This window comes from Ranitomeya imitator, chromosome 4, assembly GCF_032444005.1.
Source record: "Ranitomeya imitator isolate aRanImi1 chromosome 4, aRanImi1.pri, whole genome shotgun sequence".
NCBI lineage: Eukaryota > Metazoa > Chordata > Amphibia > Anura > Dendrobatidae > Ranitomeya > Ranitomeya imitator.
The window spans coordinates 28,582,914-28,603,520 of NC_091285.1; the positions used below are offsets into that span (position 1 = coordinate 28,582,914).

A 20,607-nucleotide genomic window follows, 5' to 3' on the forward strand; every position below is an offset into this window, starting at 1 on the left:
CCTAACACAGCTCCACCATATTCAACAAACACAGCTCTGCTGTACCTAACAAACACAGCTGTACCTAACAAACACAGCTCCACCATATGCAACAAACACAGCTCCACAATATCTAACAAACACAGCTCCACAATATCTAACAAACACAGCTCCACAATTTCTAACAAACACAGCTCCACAATATCTAACAAACACAGCTCCACAATATCTAACAAACACAGCTCCACAATATCTAACAAACACAGCTCCCCTATCTCCAACAAACACAGCTCTGCTCTACCTAACAAACACAGCTCTGCTCTATCTAACAAACACAGCTCCACCATATCTAACAAACACAGCTCCACCATATCCAACAAACACAGCTCTGCTCTACCTAACAAACACAGCTCTGCTCTATCTAACAAACACAGCTCTGCTCTACCTAACACAGCTCCACCATATCCAACAAACACAGCTCCACAATATCTAACAAACACAGCACCACCATATCCAACAAACACAGCTCTGCTCTATCTAACAAACACAGCTCTGCTCTACCTAACACAGCTCCACCATATCCAACAAACACAGCTCCACAATATCTAACAAACACAGCTCCACAATATCTAACAAACACAGCTCCACAATATCTAACAAACACAGCTCCACAATATCTAACAAACACAGCTCCACAATATCTAACAAACACAGCTCCACAATATCTAACAAACACAGCTCCCCTATCTCCAACAAACACAGCTCTGCTCTACCTAACACAGCTCCACCATATCCAACAAACACAGCTCCACAATATCTAACAAACACAGCTCCACCATATCTAACAAACACAGCACCACCATATCCAACATACACAGCTCTGCTCTATCTAACAAACACAGCTCTGCTCTACCTAACACAGCTCCACCATATCCAACAAACACAGCTCCACAATATCTAACAAACACAGCTCCACAATATCTAACAAACACAGCTCCACAATATCTAACAAACACAGCTCCACAATATCTAACAAACACAGCTCCACCATATCCAACAAACACAGCTCCACAATATCTAACAAACACAGCACCACCATATCCAACAAACACAGCTCTGCTCTATCTAACAAACACAGCTCTGCTCTACCTAACACAGCTCCACCATATCCAACAAACACAGCTCCACAATATCTAACAAACACAGCTCCACAATATCTAACAAACACAGCTCCACAATATCTAACAAACACAGCTCCACAATATCTAACAAACACAGCTCCCCTATCTCCAACAAACACAGCTCTGCTCTACCTAACACAGCTCCACCATATCCAACAAACACAGCTCCACAATATCTAACAAACACAGCTCTGCTCTATCCAACAAACACAGCTCTGCTCTATCTAACAAACACAGCTCTACTCTACCTAACACAGCTCCACCATATCCAACAAACACAGCTCCACAATATCTAACAAACACAGCACCACCATATCCAACAAACACAGCTCTGCTCTACCTAACAAACACAGCTCTGCTCTATCTAACAAACACAGCTCTGCTCTACCTAACACAGCTCCACAATATCTAACAAACACAGCTCCACAATATCTAACAAACACAGCTCCACAATATCTAACAAACACAGCTCCACAATATCTAACAAACACAGCTCCACAATATCTAACAAACACAGCTCCACAATATCTAACAAACACAGCTCCACAATATCTAACAAACACAGCTCCACAATATCTAACAAACACAGCTCTGCTCTATCCAACAAACACAGCTCTGCTCTATCTAACAAACACAGCTCTGCTGTACCTAACAAACACAGCTCTGCTCTACCTAACAAACACAGCTCTGCTCTACCTAACAAACACAGCTCTGCTCTACCTAACAAACACAGCTCTGCTCTACCTAACAAACACAGCTCTGCTCTACCTAACAAACACAGCTCTGCTCTACCTAACAAACACAGCTCTGCTCTACCTAACAAACACAGCTCTGCTCTATCTAACAAACACAGCTCCACCATATCTAACAAAGAGCACTGTTCTGCAATATCTGTCAAAAAGAGAGCTGCTTAATACCAGTGACAAACAAAGCTCAGCTACATCATCAGATATGAGCTCAAAGCATATAAAACACCTGGACAACACAACTGCTCGGTACCTGCCAATTTCTGCTCTGCTACATCTTCAGAGACACTTAAAGGGACTCTGTCACCTGAATTTGGTGGGACCGGTTTTGGGTCATATGGGCGGAGTTTTCGGGTGTTTGATTCACCCTTTCCTTACCCGCTGGCTGCATGCTGGCTGCAATATTGGATTGAAGTTCATTCTCTGTCCCTCATAGTACACGCCTGTGCAAAGCAAGATTGCTTTGCGCAGGCGTGTACTATGGAGGACAGAAAATGAACTTCAATCCAATATTGCAGCCAGCATGCAGCCAGCGGGTAAGGAAAGGGTGAATCAAACACCCGAAAACTCCGCCCATATGACCCAAAACCAGTCCCGCCAAATTCAGGTGACAGGTTCCCTTTAAAACTTAGCAATATCCAAAATCTAAGGAGGGCCATGTCTTCAATCAGCTTCTCACCACCTGACAAACACAGCTCTACTGCTGTACCAGATATACTCAGCTCTGTACGGCTACATCTCTGCCATATGTGACAAACACAGCTCTGCTACCTCAGACAAACTCTACCATATGTGAGAAGCCCAGCTGTGAATATATTACACACAGAGCTCTGCTACATCATCAGACATGGCTGCAGCACCAGGGAGAGCTCCTGCTGGCCCCGCGCCTGCGCACTGCGGCTGCCGCCGGCTCCACGCGCTGCTCTGCTGCTCTCATTGTAATGCAGGACAGAGCTGCAGAAAATTGCAGCAAAATCAATGTGTGAGCTCTGAGTGCAGCCTGACCTCAGCTCTCCTCCAGGAGCATGCGCTGTGCATCATCCCTACAGATGACGAGAGGTGCTAAATTATAGGCTCACCCCTGCACCACCCTGCTGGCCTCGGCTCTGGGCACTCAGTACACCAGAAGGCAGACATTAAAACTGATGGATGAAGTTCAAAACTTTATCAGGATCCCCGCCATATTGATTATTGTCATACAGTGCCCTGCAGGGGCTCCATTATTAATGCCATGATGAATAGTGCCATATAGTGATTAATAGTACCATACAGTAACCTGTTGAATAGTGCCATACCATAACCTAATAATTAGTGCCATTATGGTGCCCTGATAAGTGATTATATACAGTACCCTGATCAATAATAACATACAGTGCCCTGATAAATAGTGTCATACGGTTCCCTTATAAATAGTGATTAATAGTGCAATACAGTAACCTGATGAATAGTAACATATGGTGTTCTGAGAAATAGTGCTAGATGGTGCCCTAATAAATAGTGCCGTACAGCGCCCTAATACATAGTATCATCTATTGCCCTGACAAATACTGGATTTCAAAGCCTGGATGAATAATGTTACGCTGTGTCCTGGTGAACAGTGCCATACAGTGCCACAATGAACAGTGCCATACAGTGCCACAATGAACAGTGCCATACAGTGCCACAATGAACAGTGCCATACAGTGCCACGATGAATAGTGCCATACAGTGCCACGATGAATAGTGCCATACAGTGCCACGATGAACAGTGCCATTCAGTGCTCATGAAAAAGTGCCATACAGAGCCATAACGAATAGTGCCATACAGGGCCATGATAAATAGTGCCATACAGAGCCATAATGAATAGTGCCATACAGGGCCATGATGAATAGTGCCATACAGAGCCATAATGAATAGTGCCATACAGGGCCATGATAAATAGTGCCATACAGAGCCATAATGAATAGTGCCATACAGGGCCATGATAAATAGTGCCATACAGAGCCATAATGAATAGTGCCATACAGGGCCATGATGAATAGTGCCATACAGAGCCATAATGAATAGTGCCATACAGGGCCATGATAAATAGTGCCATACAGAGCCATAATGAATAGTGCCATACAGGGCCATGATGAATAGTGCCATACAGAGCCATAACGAATAGTGCCATACAGGGCCATGATAAATAGTGCCATACAGAGCCATAATGAATAGTGCCATACAGAGCCATGATGAATAGTGCCATACAGAGCCATGATGAATAGTGCCATACAGAGCCATGATGAATAGTGCCATACAGGGCCATGATGAATAGTGCCATACAGAGCCATAATGAATAGTGCCATACAGGGCCATGATGAATAGTGCCATACAGAGCCATAATGAATAGTGCCATACAGGGCCATGATGAATAGTGCCATACAGAGCCATGATGAATAGTGCCATACAGAGCCATGATGAATAGTGCCATACAGAGCCATGATGAATAGTGCCATACAGAGCCATGATGAATAGTGCCATACAGAGCCATGATGAATAGTGCCATACAGGGCCATGATGAATAGTGCCATACAGTGCCCATGAAAAAGTGCCATACAGAGCCATAATGAATAGTGCCATACAGAGCCATGATGAATAGTGCCATACAGGGCCATGATGAATAGTGCCATACAGGGCCATGATGAATAGTGCCATACAGGGCCATGATGAATAGTGCAATACAGAGCCATGATGAATAGTGCCATACAGGGCCATGATGAATAGTGCCATACAGGGCCATGATGAATAGTGCCATACAGGGCCATGATGAATAGTGCCATACAGGGCCATGATGAATAGTGCCATACAGAACCATGATGAATAGTGCCATACAGGGCCATGATGAATAGTGCCATACAGGGCCATGATGAATAGTGCAATACAGAGCCATGATGAATAGTGCCATACAGAGCCATGATGAATAGTGCCATACAGGGCCATGATGAATAGTGCCACACAGGGCCATGATGAATAGTGCCATACAGAACCATGATGAATAGTGCCATACAGAACCATGATGAATAGTGCCATACAGGGCCATGATGAATAGTGCCATACAGAGCCATGATGAATAGTGCCATACAGGGCCATGATGAATAGTGCCATACAGAGCCATGATGAATAGTGCCATACAGGGCCATGATGAATAGTGCCATACAGTGCCATGATGAATAGTGCCATACAGTGCCATGATGAATAGTGCCATACAGTGCCATGATGAATAGTGCCATACAGTGCCATGATGAATAGTGCCATACAGAGCCATGATGAATAGTGCCATACAGGGCCATGATGAATAGTGCCATACAGTGCCATGATGAATAGTGCCATACAGTGCCATGATGAATAGTGCCATACAGTGCCATGATGAATAGTGCCATACAGTGCCATGATGAATAGTGCCATACAGTGCCATGATGAATAGTGCCATACAGTGCCATGATGAATAGTGCCATACAGTGCCATGATGAATAGTGCCATACAGAGCCATGATGAATAGTGCCATACAGAACCATGATGAATAGTTCCATACAGGGCCATGATGAATAGTGCCATACAGAACCATGATGAATAGTGCCATACAGGGCCATGATGAATAGTGCCATACAGGGCCATGATGAATAGTGCCATACAGGGCCATGATGAATAGTGCCATACAGGGCCATGATGAATAGTGCCATACAGGGCCATGATGAATAGTGCCATACAGAGCCATGATGAATAGTGCCATACAGGGCCATGATGAATAGTGCCATACAGAACCATGATGAATAGTGCCATACAGAACCATGATGAATAGTGCCATACAGGGCCATGATGAATAGTGCCATACAGAGCCATGATGAATAGTGCCATACAGGGCCATGATGAATAGTGCCATACAGGGCCATGATGAATAGTGCCATACAGAGCCATGATGAATAGTGCCATACAGGGCCATGATGAATAGTGCCATACAGGGCCATGATGAATAGTGCCATACAGGGCCATGATGAATAGTGCCATACAGAACCATGATGAATAGTGCCATACAGAACCATGATGAATAGTGCCATACAGGGCCATGATGAATAGTGCCATACAGAGCCATGATGAATAGTGCCATACAGGGCCATGATGAATAGTGCCATACAGGGCCATGATGAATAGTGCCATACAGGGCCATGATGAATAGTGCCATACAGAACCATGATGAATAGTGCCATACAGAACCATGATGAATAGTGCCATACAGGGCCATGATGAATAGTGCCATACAGGGCCATGATGAATAGTGCCATACAGAACCATGATGAATAGTGCCATACAGGGCCATGATGAATAGTGCCATACAGGGCCATGATGAATAGTGCCATACAGAACCATGATGAATAGTGCCATACAGGGCCATGATGAATAGTGCCATACAGGGCCATGATGAATAGTGCCATACAGGGCCATGATGAATAGTGCCATACAGAACCATGATGAATAGTGCCATACAGAACCATGATGAATAGTGCCATACAGGGCCATGATGAATAGTGCCATACAGAACCATGATGAATAGTGCCATACAGAGCCATGATGAATAGTGCCATACAGAACCATGATGAATAGTGCCATACAGGGCCATGATGAATAGTGCCATACAGAACCATGATGAATAGTGCCATACAGGGCCATGATGAATAGTGCCATACAGGGCCATGATGAATAGTGCCATACAGAACCATGATGAATAGTGCCATACAGGGCCATGATGAATAGTGCCATACAGAGCCATGATGAATAGTGCCATACAGGGCCATGATGAATAGTTCCATACAGGGCCATGATGAATAGTGCCATACAGAGCCATGATGAATAGTGCCATACAGGGCCATGATGAATAGTGCCATACAGGGCCATGATGAATAGTGCCATACAGGGCCATGATGAATAGTGCCATACAGGGCCATGATGAATAGTGCCATACAGAACCATGATGAATAGTGCCATACAGGGCCATGATGAATAGTGCCATACAGGGCCATGATGAATAGTGCCATACAGGGCCATGATGAATAATGCCATACAGGGCCATGATGAATAGTGCCATACAGGGCCATGATGAATAGTGCCATACAGAACCATGATGAATAGTGCCATACAGGGCCATGATGAATAGTGCCATACAGAACCATGATGAATAGTTCCATACAGGGCCATGATGAATAGTGCCATACAGGGCCATGATGAATAGTGCCATACAGAACCATGATGAATAGTGCCATACAGGGCCATGATGAATAGTGCCATACAGAACCATGATGAATAGTGCCATACAGGGCCATGATGAATAGTGCCATACAGTGCCACAATGAACAGTGCCATACAGTGCCACAATGAACAGTGCCATACAGTGCCACGATGAATAGTGCCATACAGTGCCACGATGAATAGTGCCATACAGTGCCACGATGAACAGTGCCATTCAGTGCTCATGAAAAAGTGCCATACAGAGCCATAACGAATAGTGCCATACAGGGCCATGATAAATAGTGCCATACAGAGCCATAATGAATAGTGCCATACAGGGCCATGATGAATAGTGCCATACAGAGCCATAATGAATAGTGCCATACAGGGCCATGATAAATAGTGCCATACAGAGCCATAATGAATAGTGCCATACAGGGCCATGATGAATAGTGCCATACAGAGCCATAACGAATAGTGCCATACAGGGCCATGATAAATAGTGCCATACAGAGCCATAATGAATAGTGCCATACAGAGCCATGATGAATAGTGCCATACAGAGCCATGATGAATAGTGCCATACAGAGCCATGATGAATAGTGCCATACAGGGCCATGATGAATAGTGCCATACAGAGCCATAATGAATAGTGCCATACAGGGCCATGATGAATAGTGCCATACAGAGCCATGATGAATAGTGCCATACAGAGCCATGATGAATAGTGCCATACAGAGCCATGATGAATAGTGCCATACAGAGCCATGATGAATAGTGCCATACAGAGCCATGATGAATAGTGCCATACAGGGCCATGATGAATAGTGCCATACAGTGCCCATGAAAAAGTGCCATACAGAGCCATAATGAATAGTGCCATACAGAGCCATGATGAATAGTGCCATACAGGGCCATGATGAATAGTGCCATACAGGGCCATGATGAATAGTGCCATACAGGGCCATGATGAATAGTGCAATACAGAGCCATGATGAATAGTGCCATACAGGGCCATGATGAATAGTGCCATACAGGGCCATGATGAATAGTGCCATACAGGGCCATGATGAATAGTGCCATACAGGGCCATGATGAATAGTGCCATACAGAACCATGATGAATAGTGCCATACAGGGCCATGATGAATAGTGCCATACAGGGCCATGATGAATAGTGCAATACAGAGCCATGATGAATAGTGCCATACAGAGCCATGATGAATAGTGCCATACAGGGCCATGATGAATAGTGCCACACAGGGCCATGATGAATAGTGCCATACAGAACCATGATGAATAGTGCCATACAGAACCATGATGAATAGTGCCATACAGGGCCATGATGAATAGTGCCATACAGAGCCATGATGAATAGTGCCATACAGGGCCATGATGAATAGTGCCATACAGAGCCATGATGAATAGTGCCATACAGGGCCATGATGAATAGTGCCATACAGTGCCATGATGAATAGTGCCATACAGTGCCATGATGAATAGTGCCATACAGTGCCATGATGAATAGTGCCATACAGTGCCATGATGAATAGTGCCATACAGAGCCATGATGAATAGTGCCATACAGGGCCATGATGAATAGTGCCATACAGTGCCATGATGAATAGTGCCATACAGTGCCATGATGAATAGTGCCATACAGTGCCATGATGAATAGTGCCATACAGTGCCATGATGAATAGTGCCATACAGTGCCATGATGAATAGTGCCATACAGTGCCATGATGAATAGTGCCATACAGTGCCATGATGAATAGTGCCATACAGAGCCATGATGAATAGTGCCATACAGAACCATGATGAATAGTTCCATACAGGGCCATGATGAATAGTGCCATACAGAACCATGATGAATAGTGCCATACAGGGCCATGATGAATAGTGCCATACAGGGCCATGATGAATAGTGCCATACAGGGCCATGATGAATAGTGCCATACAGGGCCATGATGAATAGTGCCATACAGGGCCATGATGAATAGTGCCATACAGAGCCATGATGAATAGTGCCATACAGGGCCATGATGAATAGTGCCATACAGAACCATGATGAATAGTGCCATACAGAACCATGATGAATAGTGCCATACAGGGCCATGATGAATAGTGCCATACAGAGCCATGATGAATAGTGCCATACAGGGCCATGATGAATAGTGCCATACAGGGCCATGATGAATAGTGCCATACAGAGCCATGATGAATAGTGCCATACAGGGCCATGATGAATAGTGCCATACAGGGCCATGATGAATAGTGCCATACAGGGCCATGATGAATAGTGCCATACAGAACCATGATGAATAGTGCCATACAGAACCATGATGAATAGTGCCATACAGGGCCATGATGAATAGTGCCATACATAGCCATGATGAATAGTGCCATACAGGGCCATGATGAATAGTGCCATACAGGGCCATGATGAATAGTGCCATACAGGGCCATGATGAATAGTGCCATACAGAACCATGATGAATAGTGCCATACAGAACCATGATGAATAGTGCCATACAGGGCCATGATGAATAGTGCCATACAGGGCCATGATGAATAGTGCCATACAGAACCATGATGAATAGTGCCATACAGGGCCATGATGAATAGTGCCATACAGGGCCATGTTGAATAGTGCCATACAGAACCATGATGAATAGTGCCATACAGGGCCATGATGAATAGTGCCATACAGGGCCATGATGAATAGTGCCATACAGGGCCATGATGAATAGTGCCATACAGAACCATGATGAATAGTGCCATACAGAACCATGATGAATAGTGCCATACAGGGCCATGATGAATAGTGCCATACAGAACCATGATGAATAGTGCCATACAGAGCCATGATGAATAGTGCCATACAGAACCATGATGAATAGTGCCATACAGGGCCATGATGAATAGTGCCATACAGAACCATGATGAATAGTGCCATACAGGGCCATGATGAATAGTGCCATACAGGGCCATGATGAATAGTGCCATACAGAACCATGATGAATAGTGCCATACAGGGCCATGATGAATAGTGCCATACAGAGCCATGATGAATAGTGCCATACAGGGCCATGATGAATAGTTCCATACAGGGCCATGATGAATAGTGCCATACAGAGCCATGATGAATAGTGCCATACAGGGCCATGATGAATAGTGCCATACAGGGCCATGATGAATAGTGCCATACAGGGCCATGATGAATAGTGCCATACAGGGCCATGATGAATAGTGCCATACAGAACCATGATGAATAGTGCCATACAGGGCCATGATGAATAGTGCCATACAGGGCCATGATGAATAGTGCCATACAGGGCCATGATGAATAATGCCATACAGGGCCATGATGAATAGTGCCATACAGGGCCATGATGAATAGTGCCATACAGAACCATGATGAATAGTGCCATACAGGGCCATGATGAATAGTGCCATACAGAACCATGATGAATAGTTCCATACAGGGCCATGATGAATAGTGCCATACAGAACCATGATGAATAGTGCCATACAGGGCCATGATGAATAGTGCCATACAGGGCCATGATGAATAGTGCCATACAGAACCATGATGAATAGTGCCATACAGGGCCATGATGAATAGTGCCATACAGAACCATGATGAATAGTGCCATACAGGGCCATGATGAATAGTGCCATACAGAGCCATGATGAATAGTGCCATACAGAACCATGATGAATAGTGCCATACAGAACCATGATGAATAGTGCCATACAGGGCCATGATGAATAGTGCCATACAGAGCCATGATGAATAGTGCCATACAGAACCATGATGAATAGTGCCATACAGAACCATGATGAATAGTGCCATACAGAACCATGATGAATAGTGCCATACAGAACCATGATGAATAGTGCCATACAGAGCCATGATGAATAGTGCCATACAGGGCCATGATGAATAGTGCCATACAGAACCATGATGAATAGTGCCATACAGGGCCATGATGAATAGTGCCATACACTGACATGTACAGAACACCTCAGCTATCCCGTTGCAGCAGCCACGTCATGGCACTTTACAGCCGGCTGGCACATTCTCAGCAATGCCAGGAGCCGGTCATCACTGCGGATATAAAGTAGTGAGAGAAGGGATCTCATCATAAATCCAGTTATAGGTCAGGTATTTGGGACATGAGATGTGGGGCTTATTTTGTGTAAAGTGACATTTTGTTTTTCTGCCTCCTCCTCCATCCTCTGCATCAGGGACAAGGAACTAATGCATTACATAGTGCAGGCAGGGGTGTACATGTCACACAGGCAAACTAGGCAGCTGCATAGGGCCACAGAATGAAAGGGGACAGACTGTGCATTCGGGTGATCTGATGATTGCCCAACGTCTGGCTTCACAAACCACTGTTTATCAATGGAGAGAGACACACATGCATGGCAGCGGTTTTGCTGTTATCACTGGGCATAACCCATGCTAAATATACATTATTTGTTTTCTACAGCGCCCCCTGTAGGGAAAATATATGATTACATGCCATGTATCCAAACAAGTAATTCATAAATGGGCTGAGATTTCATGGTGGCATCTCTGGGTTCTGGCTCATAAAGGGAAGTCCTGATATTGGGCAGCACAGTGGCTCAGTAGTTAGCACTGTACGGTGGCTCAGTAGTTAGCACTGTACGGTGGCTCAGTAGTTAGCACTGTACGGTGGCTCAGTAGTTAGCACTGTACGGTGGCTCAGTAGTTAGCACTGTACGGTGGCTCAGTGGTTAGCACTGTACGATGGCTCAGTGGTTAGCACTGTACGGTGGCTCAGTGGTTAGCACTGTACTGTGGTTCAGTGGTTAGCACTGTATGGTGGCTCAGTAATTAGCACTGTATGGTGGCTCAGTAGTTAGCACTGTACGGTGGCTCAGTGGTTAGCACTGTATGGTGGCTCAGTAGTTAGCACTGTACGGTGGCTCAGTGGTTAGCACTGTACGGTGGCTCAGTAGTTAGCACTGTACGGTGGCTCAGTAGTTAGCACTGTACAGTGGTTAGCACTGTATGGTGGCTCAGTGGTTAGCACTGTACGGTGGCTCAGTAGTTAGCACTGTATGGTGGCTCAGAGGTTAGCACTGTACGGTGGCTCAGTGGTTAGCACTGTATGGTGGCTCAGTGGTTAGCACTGTATGGTGGCTCAGTGGTTAGCACTGTACAGTGGTTAGCACTGTATGGTGGCTCAGTGGTTAGCCCTGTATGGTGGCTCAGTGGTTAGCACTGTACGGTGGCTCAGTGGTTAGCACTGTATGGTGGCTCAGTGGTTAGCACTGTATGGTGGCTCAGTGGTTAGCACTGTACAGTGGTTAGCACTGTATGGTCGCTCAGTGGTTAGCACTGTACAGTGGTTAGCACTGTATGGTGGCTCAGTGGTTTGCACCGTATGGTGGCTCAGTGGTTAGCACTGTATGGTCGCTCAGTGGTTAGCACTGTACAGTGGTTAGCACTGTATGGTGGCTCAGTAGTTAGCACTGTATGGTGGCTCAGTGGTTAGCACCGTATGGTGGCTCAGTGGTTAGCACTGCATGGTGGCTCAGTGGTTAGCACTGTACGGTGGCTCAGTAGTTAGCACTGTACGGTGGCTCAGTAGTTAGCACTGTACGGTGGCTCAGTAGTTAGCACTGTACGGTGGCTCAGTGGTTAGCACTGTACGGTGGCTCAGTGGTTAGCACTGTACAGTGGTTAGCACTGTACGGTGGCTCAGTGGTTAGCACTGTACGGTGGCTCAGTAGTTAGCACTGTACGGTGGCTCAGTGGTTAGCACTGTATGGTGGCTCAGTGGTTAGCCCTGTATGGTGGCTCAGTGGTTAGCACTGTACAGTGGTTAGCACTGTATGGTGGCTCAGTGGTTAGCACTGTATGGTGGCTCAGTGGTTAGCACTGTACAGTGGTTAGCACTGTATGGTGGCTCAGTGGTTAGCACTGTACAGTGGTTAGCACTGTATGGTGGCTCAGTAGTTAGCACTGTATGGTGGCTCAGTGGTTAGCACTGTATGGTGGCTCAGTGGTTAGCACTGTATGGTGGCTCAGTGGTTCGCACTGTATGGTGGCTCAGTGGTTAGCACTGTACAGTGGTTAGCACTGTACAGTGGTTAGCGCTGTATGGTGGCTCAGTGGTTAGCACTGCAGCCTTGCAGCACTGGGATCCTGGGTTCAAATCCCACCAAGGACAACATCTGCAAGGAGATTGTATGTTCTCCCCGTGTTTGTGTGGGTTTCCTCTGGGTTCTCTGGTTTCCTCCTACATTCCAAAGACATACTGATCCGAGACTGGACACAACTGCAGCACTCAGCCCAGTTATAGTCTCCAGATCCGGGGACTTGTTGAACCTCCTAAACATTATGCTCAATGCCAGGCAGCTGCCTCCCTGACACAGTAGTGTTCAGTACAGATGTTGTACAACCTCCGACAACTGTATCTATTCTTCCTACATATAGGGCCACGATCAACACATCGCACCGCAATATGGTGCACACCGCACACTGAAACTGGCCTCATACAGGAGCTGTATACAACGTATCTGTATCCCCCAACTACAGACGCAGAACATCACTGTGTATAATGCACGGACCCCCATTACACACAGAGGTCACTGCCAGCACCGGAGCATAGGGCAAGGGTTATACAATGTGACAAATATTCACTATATTATTATTGTTATGAATAAATATTTAAGATATCTAATATGTTGTGTTCCTATATTACATGAGCCACAGAAAAGGAGAGAAGTACAACTGTCGAAATCTATCCATCATCTATCTATAATCTATCTATTATCTATCGATTATCTATTATCTATCTATTATCTATCTATAATCTATCTATCTATCTATCTATCTATTATCTATCTATTATCTATCTATCTATCTATCTATTATCTATTATCTATCTATCTATAATCTATTATCTATCTATTATCTATAATCTATTATCTATCTATTATATATCTATGTATTATCTATCTATTATCTATCTATTATCTATCTATTTATCTATTATCTATCTATTATATATCTATTATCTATCTATTATCTATCTATTATATATCTATTATCTATCTATTATCTATCTATTATATATCTATTATCTATCTATCTATCTATCTATATATCTATCTATATATCTATCATCTATCTATCCCCGCTCCCCTCCACTGACTGCACTCACAGGACCTCCAACAGATACAAAGACAGTAAATGAATATAATACTCCTGTGTGTATCCCCCCCATCCACCAACACACAGTGATTGAATGAATTATGTAAGAACAACTAAGGAATGTGCTACACGTGTACTGTATATCCTTACTGACTGTATATATAACACCCTTATTCACATGAACAATAAAAGAATGTATGATACATGTATATCCCCTGCTGACTTCATGTAAGACCCCTTTAAACATGCAGGACACATGTATGTCCCATACTAAATGCATATATGCAAGACCCCTATACACAGCACAGTAATGAGTATATTACACATGTATACCCTACAAGACCCCTATACACAGCACAGTAATGAGTGTATTACACATGTATACCCTACAAGACCCCTATGCACAGCACAGTAATGAGTGTATTACACATGTATACCCTACAAGACCCCTATACACAGCACAGTAATGAGTGTATTACACATGTATACCCTACAAGACCCCTATACACAGCACAGTAATGACTGTATTACACATGTATACCCTACAAGACCCTTATACACAGCACAGTAATGAGTATATTACACATGTATACCCTACAAGACCCTTATACACAGCACAGTAATGAGTATATTACACATGTATACCCTACAAGACCCCTATACACAGCACAGTAATGAGTATATTACACATGTATACCCTACAAGACCCCTATACACAGCACAGTAATGAGCGTATTACACATGTATACCCTACAAGACCCCTATACACAGCACAGTAATGAGCGTATTACACATGTATACCCTACAAGACCCCTATACACAGCACAGTAATGACTGTATTACACATGTATACCCTACAAGACCCCTATACACAGCACAGTAATGAGTGTATTACACATGTATACCCTACAAGACCCCTATACACAGCACAGTAATGACTGTATTACACATGTATACCCTACAAGACCCTTATACACAGCACAGTAATGAGTATATTACACATGTATACCCTACAAGACCCCTATACACAGCACAGTAATGAGAGTATTACACATGTATACCCTACAAGACCCTTATACACAGCACAGTAATGAGTATATTACACATGTATACCCTACAAGACCCCTATACACAGCACAGTAATGAGTATATTACACATGTATACCCTACAAGACCCCTATACACAGCACAGTAATGAGTGTATTACACATGTATACCCTACAAGACCCTTATACACAGCACAGTAATGAGTGTATTACACATGTATACCCTACAAGACCCCTATACACAGCACAGTAATGAGTATATTACACATGTATACCCTACAAGACCCCTATACACAGCACAGCAATGAGAGTATTACACATGTATACCCTACAAGACCCCTATACAAAGCACAGTAATGAGTGTATTACACATGTATACCCTACAAGACCCCTATACACAGCACAGTAATGAGTATATTACACATGTATACCCTACAAGACCCCTATACACAGCACAGTAATGACTGTATTACACATGTATACCCTACAAGACCCCTATACACAGCACAGTAATGAGTATATTACACATGTATACCCTACAAGACCCCTATACACAGCACAGTAATGAGTATATTACACATGTATACCCTACAAGACCCTTATACACAGCACAGTAATGAGTATATTACACATGTATACCCTACAAGACCCCTATACACAGCACAGCAATGAGAGTATTACACATGTATACCCTACAAGACCCCTATACACAGCACAGTAATGAGTATATTACACATGTATACCCTACAAGACCCCTATACACAGCACAGTAATGAGTGTATTACACATGTATACCCTACAAGACCCCTATACACAGCACAGCAATGAGAGTATTACACATGTATACCCTACAAGACCCCTATACACAGCACAGTAATGAGTATATTACACATGTATACCCTACAAGACCCCTATACACAGCACAGTAATGAGTATATTACACATGTATACCCTACAAGACCCTTATACACAGCACAGTAATGAGTATATTACACATGTATACCCTACAAGACCCCTATACACAGCACAGTAATGAGTATATTACACATGTATACCCTAAAGACCCCCATACACAGTACAGTAATGAGTGTATTACACATGTATACTCTACAAGACCCTTATACACAGCACAGTAATGAGTATATTACACATGTATACCCTACAAGACCCTTATACACAGCACAGTAATGAGTATATTACACATGTATACCCTACAAGACCCCTATACACAGCACAGCAATGAGTGTATTACACATGTATACCCTACAAGACCCCTATACACAGCACAGTAATGAGTGTATTACACATGTATACCCTACAAGACCCCTATACACAGCACAGTAATGAGTGTATTACACATGCATACCCTACAAGACCCCTATACACAGCACAGTAATGAGTATATTACACATGTATACCCTACAAGACCCCTATACACAGCACAGTAATGAGTATATTACACATGTATACCCTACAAGACCCCTATACACAGCACAGTAATGAATATATTACTACATCTACAGCATCCTCCTGTGCTTCCTTCCCTCTCCGCTGTGAGCTCAGCCCCCCATTCACAAGTCCCACATCCCCCACCATGTGAAGGGCACCCTGTGCCAGCAGTGCCCCTGCCTCCTGCATCCCCCCCTCTCCTCCATACTCACAGAACAGACATAGCTCCGCATCCTATGGAGGGGCAGGCACAGATTCATGGCTCTGCTCATGCACTGCGGCTTCCTCCTGTAGGTCAGGCAGGTGGGATTCACAGGAGCCCTCCATAGTCCCCCACCATCCCTCTGCTGGAGGTGCTGCAGGGGTTAATACACAGGGCTGCGCTCAGTGACTCAGCCATTGACACTAGTGGGTTAGTCACGCATCATTCCACAACACCCCACATCCTTCTCCACTATCCACACATGCAAAGTTCACCTCTCCTGGAAATCTGCTGCATCTCCAGAAGACCATCTCCTACCTCCACATTCTCTGCTTCAGCCATCTTCCTCCTCAGGAGCAAGCAGCGGGAGGAGTGCTTAATTCCCATAAGAGCCTGTAAGTTCCTTTTTTTTTACCCCCTTTTATTTTTACTATTAATTATGATTTATGTATCCCAAAAAAAAAAAAATCAAATGATTTCCTCTTGATCTTCTTCACCAGATTGATTTCTCAAGTTCTTCCAAAGTTATTCTCCTCTTCAGGTGGCCACAATTTGCACTTTGTTAACTCATCAGATACCCAAGGATGGAAAAAATCTATCAAAAATGTCATGACCTGAGGTTCCTGGAGGGGGTGTGGAACCTTGGTAGATCACAACCTGGTGGTCTCCTTGAGGAGGATGACCATCTTCAGCCACCGCCAAGTTCTCCAGATGTGTGGTGGAATGCTCAGGCTCAGCTTTTCGCAATGGATGCCTTGTGCCACCGAGTCGGAGTCTTCTTTTGTTTTTTCTTTATTTCTTCTGGGAAAACTTGGTAGGAAACCGAATCCTCCTTATTAGAAGAGGCTGAATATTACTTCCATGTGCAGAAAATGAAATCTTGCAACAATAATGTTCTTCTTCTTTCCTTCCTCTGCTCCTGGTTATGTCTATATCCTCCCTCCAGAATATATATATATATATATGAAAAATATATATAATAAGAACTTTTCTTAATAATCTCCACTTGGTAGTTGTGTAGATGGTGCTGTGCAGAATACAGATAGGTTTGTTCATTCTGGGTCAGCCCATTAACCCTTTCCAGCCTCCCTCCTTCTGATTGGAGGCTGAGGATCCCTGTAGCCCCCCAGTCCTTGCCTCCTTATTTGATTGACTTTTTGCTAATGAAAACTCATATTCCACATAAGACTTGATGTTCCTGTTGCCAAAAAAATAGAAAAAAAAAACCTATAGCCGGGGAGAAGAGGTAATAACCACCAAAAAAAAAACCCCATATAGGATCCACTGCAGTCTCTATTTCATGTGCAGATGTAGCAGAGCTGAACCTGATTTTCCAGAATTTCCATGCATGGGGTATAATATACCCACCATATAGTGATTTAGATAATGGAGATTTATTTGCCTGCAGTCCCATGAAAGAAAAAAATAAAAAGAGTGCATGATGATGTCACCATACCCATCTTGTAACACTGGACTTAATGGTGGTCCTGGTTTTCAGACCATTTAAAGGGTCTCTATTCTAAAGATGGTATAAGATAGAGGACACCACGCTGAATGCTGGGATATGTAGTTTTGTATGATTTTGTTCAGTATTTTCATGTAAAAAGCTGTTCAGGTTAGAAAAAGCCTGTGAGTCCTGTGTCCTACACCCCCGCAGGATGATTGGCAGATAGAGCTGTCAATCAATCCGTGTAGGCGGGACACGCAGGACTCACAGGCTTTCTTCATTGTATCAGCAATTAAACAGGCTCCCAGGGAATTTATTGCTTAAAATCTTAGAAAGCTTTAATAAAATATAAAAATATTAATTTACATATGTATAAATACATAAATTATATAAAATATATATTGCTTTAAATAATAGAAAATTAGGAATAAAATATAAAAATATTAATATACATATATATAAATATATATATTGCTTTAAATAATATAAAACAATTAATATATTTATACACATGTATGTTTATATATAAATATATACATGTATATTTATAGAATTTTATTTAAAGCAAGATATATCTTTCTATATATATATATATATATATATATATATATATATATATATATATATCTTGCTTTAAATAATAGAAAATTATAAATACAATGTAAAAATAAAACAAAAAAGATGTATGCATAAATATGTGAATATAAACAAAAAATATTTTTTTTGCCCCCCCCCCCAAAAAAAAATGGGGGGTCATATGTAAAAATTGTCATATTACAAATGGCACTATTTTTCCAATGAAGGCTTGTCTCCACCTGACCTGCAGTATCCACTTGTTTTTTTAAAGGGATTTTCCAGGACTAAAAATATTGATGACCAATCCTTAGTAGAGGTCATTAATATCATATCTGTGAGGGTCCAAACTCTGGCGCCCCTACTGATCAGCTAACAATTTGGATGGAAGCCCATTGTGTAGAATGTTGGCGCAGCACAGCGCCATACACGATATAGTGGCCATTCTCAGGTACTGCAGCTCAGCTCCCATTCACTTCATAGATCCCCCATTATGTAATATCGATGACCTATTCAAGGTCATAGCAAGAAAACAAAGACTGTAAGAAAGACTGAGATCGTCCGCTATCTATATTATATGGAGTCTCATACTGTATTAAAAGGGTCAAAAGTCAGAGAGTCGTAGGTGATAAATCTGGGACACTGTCTCCTCTTTGATATTCCTAGTAGAATATAATGGATAGTCTGATGTCTGACATGGATAATGACTGCAGAGAATCAGGGTTGGCATGCATAGCCAAGTTTATGGGCAAAAACGAAGTAACACCGGACCACCAGGGCTATATTCCTGTTGGGCTAGAGATGGTGTTTTCAGAATTTTAATTGAATAAATAGGGATACCGGTAAAGTTCCTCCTACACCCCATGCTTTACAGTCATCAGTCCCACTTCCACAAGACAGCCAGGAAAATTATCTATATTTTTACTGAAGTATTGAGGGTATTGTGAGCAATGTCATGGAGCAAACAGGGACACTGTTAGAAGACCACTGGGATCACTTTCAGCATTTCCACTTAAGACCACCAAAGGTGTTGTGGTTACCCAACCTCAGTGCCGCCATCAGGGCATTACTGCCTTGAACTGACGTATGGGGCCCGATGAACAGAGAGGGCCCGCAATGGGCCCCGTCTCTTCTGCTCATCGGGCCCCAGCGGAAGGCTTCTGACCGAGACACAGGTTCAGTTAAACTCTATAAGGTCAGTCTCACACGTCCAGATAATTCCAGTACCGGAAAAATCGGTACCGGAATTATCCGTATCCGTGTGTCCGTGTGCTTACCGTGAACATCAGTGTGGCACACGTGCGGCAGCCGTGTGCCGCCCGTGTGCCAACTGGGTACCACACAGACCGTGCAGGAGACAGCGCTACAAGTAAGCGCTGTCCCCTGCATCTGGTGCTGAAGCCGCCATTCATATCTTTTCTCCAGCAGCGTTCGCTAGAGAGAAGATATGAAAAATCCTTTTTTTTGTGTGTGTTTAAAATAAAGATCCCTGTCCCCACCCCCCTCCCAGGGATCTTTATTTTAAACACGAAAAAAAAAAAAAAA

General features: G+C 43.5%; 1 protein-coding gene across 2 annotated transcripts in view; it reads right to left on the bottom strand.

Moving 5' to 3' along the window:
* Positions 1–17,845, bottom strand: part of PRMT8 (protein arginine methyltransferase 8) — a 219,167-nt gene extending 201,322 nt beyond the window's left edge. The window contains exon 1 of one of the 2 annotated variants that reach the window (XM_069763439.1): positions 17,361–17,845. In XM_069763439.1, coding sequence (XP_069619540.1) covers positions 17,361–17,429 — 69 coding nt within the window. In that variant the 5' untranslated portion in view covers positions 17,430–17,845. Of the gene's footprint in view, positions 1–17,052; positions 17,277–17,360 lie in introns of those variants that run through there. The other variant, XM_069763440.1, reaches the window with a different exon arrangement.
* Between the last annotated feature and the right edge of the window lie 2,762 nt (positions 17,846–20,607).